This window comes from Chiloscyllium plagiosum, chromosome 44 (assembly GCF_004010195.1).
Source record: "Chiloscyllium plagiosum isolate BGI_BamShark_2017 chromosome 44, ASM401019v2, whole genome shotgun sequence".
In the NCBI taxonomy this organism is placed as follows: domain Eukaryota; kingdom Metazoa; phylum Chordata; class Chondrichthyes; order Orectolobiformes; family Hemiscylliidae; genus Chiloscyllium; species Chiloscyllium plagiosum.
In genome coordinates this window covers 14,164,289-14,169,630 of record NC_057753.1, presented here as the reverse complement: position 1 = coordinate 14,169,630, position 5,342 = coordinate 14,164,289, and the positions used below count along the sequence as shown (strand labels likewise).

The 5,342-nt window shown below is 38.0% G+C and overlaps 1 gene segment (V, D, J or C); it reads left to right on the top strand.

Moving 5' to 3' along the window:
* The first annotated feature begins 2,219 nt into the window (after positions 1–2,219).
* On the top strand, positions 2,220–2,796 carry LOC122543603. The segment is given in 2 exon segments: positions 2,220–2,293; positions 2,382–2,796. Coding segments are annotated over 2 exon segments (438 nt in total).
* Positions 2,797–5,342: the final 2,546 nt, after the last annotated feature.

The window sequence follows — 5,342 nt, the reverse complement described above, 5'->3', positions numbered from 1 at the left end:
CAGTGGTGTAAATGGTAAATGCTTGGTGCATCAGTTTGAGTCTCATTACTCGTGTAATGAAAATCCATTAAAAAATGGAAGCATCTCTTAGCTTTTCATTGGTTAACAGTTATTTTCAAGGTGTACTTTCCAGAACACATGTGCGATTCGGAACAGTGGAACAAAGATTGTGTGTGTGTGTGTGTGTGTGTGTGTGTGTGTGTGTGTGTGTGTGTGTGTGTGTGTGTGTGTGTGTGTGCTCTGCTGAATGTAAATCTGATTCCACTTAGGTAGGATGGAGCTATCCAGTCAAAAAACAACCCCATCAGTTCTACAGAAAGTGCATGTTCAAAGAAGTAATATTGCTTGGATATAGAGAATTCCTGGGTCTGACCGGATAATAGTCCTGGGCCTTTTGACCCTCTTCCATTCCTAGTTCTGGTAGAGACTTATTGACTGTCTGTGTCTTTGGATTTCATCAGGAAACATGGGGATTAAAATCAGCCTGATTCTAAATGTTTACTTGGTCCCAGCTTTGTTCCACTAAATCAACAACGTAAAATACCAGTTCGTTATTTTGCTTCCTATTTTATGTCCAGGCGACATTTTTTCTGTTCTTCCCTCTCTTCTACTATGTTTCCACTGTTGATTTTCAGTGAAGAGCAACAGAAACGCAGTGCCTCAATCATGATGCAAAGTCGAAGTTGTAAAGGGCAAAGTTTCAGTAATTTCATTTAGGCACTATGTTACTCGTTTACTTACAACCATGACCTGTTCTAGTGTTTTCAGCAACTGCACAGATCTCTTGAATGCATGTTTAGAGACTCAAATTTTGACAATGATGATGCAACTCCTGGATTTGAAAATCTTAACAGCAAACTCAACCCGGCATAATCACTTTTCACCTCTCCATGTATGTCGTGAGATTGCCAGATACCATCATGTGTTTCTGCACGCCGGTGCCCTCAGTGAATGAGGGAAACTAGGATCTCATAAAAATCTGTTTCAATTCGACGATCAAGAATCGTCGTCAGGAACACATTGGACCACATCCCAAAGAATATGTACAAAAGAATGAATGTGACGATAGGCCCTGACGCGTTTTCCCTCATTGTATCCGAGGCTTGACAGAGTTGGTAGCGTGGGATTTGTTGATCATTTTAATCAATGATACTTCTCAAACGTTTCCCGAACATCATGGTGTAACAACTGAAATATGAAACATCAAATATTCTGGTCAGACTTAAGTGTAAAAGGGTCCAAAGTTATTTTCACTCATCATGGAATCTCGATCTTGGGGCATATTTTAAAGTCTGACAGCAGTCCATTTAAATGAAGATTGGACAAAGTTGATTTTAGGGGAAATAAAACTGTCAACAATCGTTAGTCTTTGGAAGTCCATTCAGTGGAAGTTACTTTTTGCTGAATATATTAAAGACGGATTTCGCCACAGTTTTCGTCTACAAGGGAGAATATGATGATGGAGAGCCGGCAGGAAAGCAGGCCTCGTTTAGATAATTCATTTTCGATTTAAATGGAGAAGTGGGTCGAAGTGCGTAGTTTCACCTTCCTGCATTTTCTTTCCGTTTTTTTAGAAGATGCCTCAGTGAAAAGATAACCCATATGTTCCAATATGATTCCTGGACCTGCTGTCCATCAATCGAAGGATACCTTTATAAGGTGATCACATGTCCAAGGAGGTCCAAAGGCTGACGAATTCTGAAGTTTTTCAGATAAGAATAGTGACTGAGTAAATTCAGCAATCTATCAGCAATGAATGACCGTTCTAGGCAGTAAGTCCGTTCACAATCCGGCCACTGCTTATCATTTCCTTTTCGAGACTATACACTAAAAATGACTTGAGTAGCAGACGTATCTGTACATGACGTAAACTTTGAATTATTCATTCTTTTTATCTTTCATTTGGATAAACAATCACGTTTGTAAAGATAGAGGCATTGGATTTCAAAAGAAATGAGAGAAATATAGTTAAATCGAGGAAAAGATACCGAATGCCCGAAAATTGGACTTTGTTCAAGGGATGAAGATAACACGAAATCAACAAGGGATGTGATTGGACAGAATTAGTTGCCTTTCGCTGTCAGTTAATTGTGATTGGTCTAAAAATGATGTCGAATCTGTGAAATGAACAAATAGCAGCGCGGAAATGTCTGCTCAGTTTCCCAATATGTAACGCCAGCCCTTGAGTTACGTTCAATTGCTGGTATCAGATGAGAAGACGCAACATTTGCTTTTGAGCCAGATATCATGAATTCATTGTATTGTCCCCTCATACTAATAATCTCGCTGTCTGGTAAGTCGGAATTTAAGTCGTCATTGTGGGTATCCTCAAAGATAAGTGCACAAAGGGTTGACACATTCTATGTGTTTCATTTTTGCAGGAATAAGTGGCCAAGATTCAGCATTCCAACATCTACCTGAAATGCCAGTTGAAGAAATTCAGACCGTAACATTGAACTGTACTTATTCCACAAAGTATAGTGGGGAAACTCTCTTCTGGTACATCCAGTATCCAGGAAAATCTCCAAAATATATCCTGAAGGTATTCAACAAGGATGAAGGGGAGAAGTCTTCTCATTTTTCCGACCGGTTTACTGCATATTTGGACAAAGAAAAGAAAATAGTCCAATTATATATTTCAGCGGTTCACATCTCTGACTCCGGCATGTATCTCTGTGCGCTGAGGCCCACATTGATGCAGAGGCACTCTCAGCCCGCACAAAAACAGTTATGCACTCTCACCTCCGCTTTCTTGATCAGATCCTTGAGCTGAGTCGTGAAGCATTAGTACAATAAAAACGTATTTTGAAAAGGTTGCCCAATTGTTAATTTTTGCAGTGTCGATTCTGCGATATTAATATTAGTGTAATCGCTTTTTATTCACAGTGAACAGATCATTTTTAATGACAGACTGTGGCACTCGAATGTTGACTATCAATTATATTTCTAACAATTAATTGATTAATCAAGATAAAGAACAAAATTAATGTCAATCTCGAACTCGTTGTCATTTGTATACACTCGAGAGAAGACTTTGTTCATTCACAACGTGTTCTAAGGACCAGTGTTGATAGATGTGTAAATTTTAATTCAGTTCTAAATTGGGGAATGCGGCTGAATAATGGATTTGAATGATAACTGATGTTGTTGAATGTCTGGGCAGGGTCGCAGGGCCAAAGGCCCTCCTGCAGTTCCTATTCTGTGAGTTCTAATGTCTAATTCTGGGACAGCAGAGTTTGCAGTACTAAAGAGCTGCAAACTCATTGGATCTCAACTGGTGACATTGGTAGGAATGGTTAAATTAACACCAGGAATAGATATGATTTAACATCATCCAAAATCCGATATGAAACCATATTCAGCTCGAACTCCATTTGTTCAAATTTACCACCTGTTCTGCAAACATGATGGCCACGGGGGCTTCATATATTTTTCACTTCTTCAGTCCGTTTATCTGGTAAGATATCAACTTTTTATTGCCATCAATACTGTTCAAAGAACTTTCACTTTATTTGCGTGTCCTTGCTTTTTTTTTCCGAGATAGATCAGCTTGCCTTGAAATCGCTGCATAAAACAAAACAATAATTTAACAAAAGATGTTTTGCCTGTCTCACTGTACTTTGTAATTTTAGCACTCAGTCTTACAGAAGACAGTTGCTGTGGTACTGTTTGAAATTTCAATATAAATCTTTAATTTATGCTCTGTGCTTCCCATTGGGCAACACAACTGCTGTTGCATTTGTCCTTTGACAAAGTAGTGACCATAACATTTACCTTACCATCTGCTACTGTTTTATGTATTTCAATTTGCTAAAGCCCCCTCATTCAAAATCTAATTCTTTAGACACAGTAGCTCTGGGGAGTAGATGTTCCGTATCTATCAGCGAATGAGATGAGGGAAAGATTTCATCGACTGAGAAACTGCTGCAGTGGGACAAGGAGAATTGGATAGTCGTCAGACTGCGGAGCAACACAAATATTTTAATGTTATTAATGTAGCACACTGAATTCAGAAATATATAAATAAGAACATCAGATGCAACATCAATGTACCTTTTTCTGTTCCCTTTGCATTAATTACTTTCCAAACATAATTCACAATATTTATTTGGTACTTTATACAATTTCACCTTTTCAAGATATTGTGACTTTTTTTTTCAAAAAATTGGCTCCCGCCATTAACAATGATGAATGCAACATTAATCATGACAGCAAGGTATATTTCATGTTTATATTGGAACATACCTGATGTATGGAAATTTCGCAAACTATTTCTGTTATTTACAGCAAATATTTGGTTTATTTTCAATTCGTCTATTGCATTAATTTGGTTTTTAGACAGACTGCCCTGGTGTCTTGAAAATGTCACTTGATCCTTATAGCTTTTTCATCTATTAATCTTTGTTCAACAGCCTTTATTCAGGAATGTAAAATAATCCTTTAGAAATTGTTTATATTATGGACTCTTCATTTTTAGTACATATCGTGTCTTTGGTATTGAGAGGAGCTTATTTAGGGCACTCCAATTTGTACAGATTTTCCACAACTGGAGGAACTTTTTGCATGAAATGCAACTTTTCAATTCAGCTTTTCGATATGAACATAATAAATTTTAACTTTATAATAACCTATTGAAAGCAATATTACTCTTTCCTCTGACAACATTTCTTTCGATCACAACTGCACATGGCTGTAACTCGCTTCAGACTACCTGTTTGGTATCACTCCTTATATGCATGGGATATTCTCACAGTTCTGCAAAGCAGCAGCTAGAACTTATGTCCTCACAGTGAATTCTATAATTAGAATCAATATTCCAAGTGACAGATTTCATTAATATTTTGGCATAGAGTTACAGTTTTCTGCATGGCATTGTGCTGAAGTTTTATTGTCTGAGGCCCTCTGAAAAACAGCCCTTAACTGGCAGCAGCTGTGACCCAGAAACCTGTTATATTTATTGTATGAGACTTTCACTCATTCTTACTACTGTGAGTCTCATTGCACAATAATAAACAACGGTGTCTGAAAGACGTAGATCAGAAATGGTCAATAGATACATATTGCCTGACTGCTGAACTGTGTCATAAAACCGGTACCGAGCAAAATCTGCCTTAAATGAATTGCTGCCACTCGTGTATCCCTGGAAGGCGAACTCAGGCTGTCCTCCTGGGTACTGACGGTATCAGAATAAAGAATAAGCATCGCCAGTGTAGGTACAGCTTAAAGTAGCAACTTCTCCTTCGGGATGTGTGAGCGAGGACTCAAGCTGTGTATCAAAAATTCCATTGCTCTGTTCTGGAACATGGTGTGAAAGAAAAAAAAATCAACAAAGTTTTCAATTG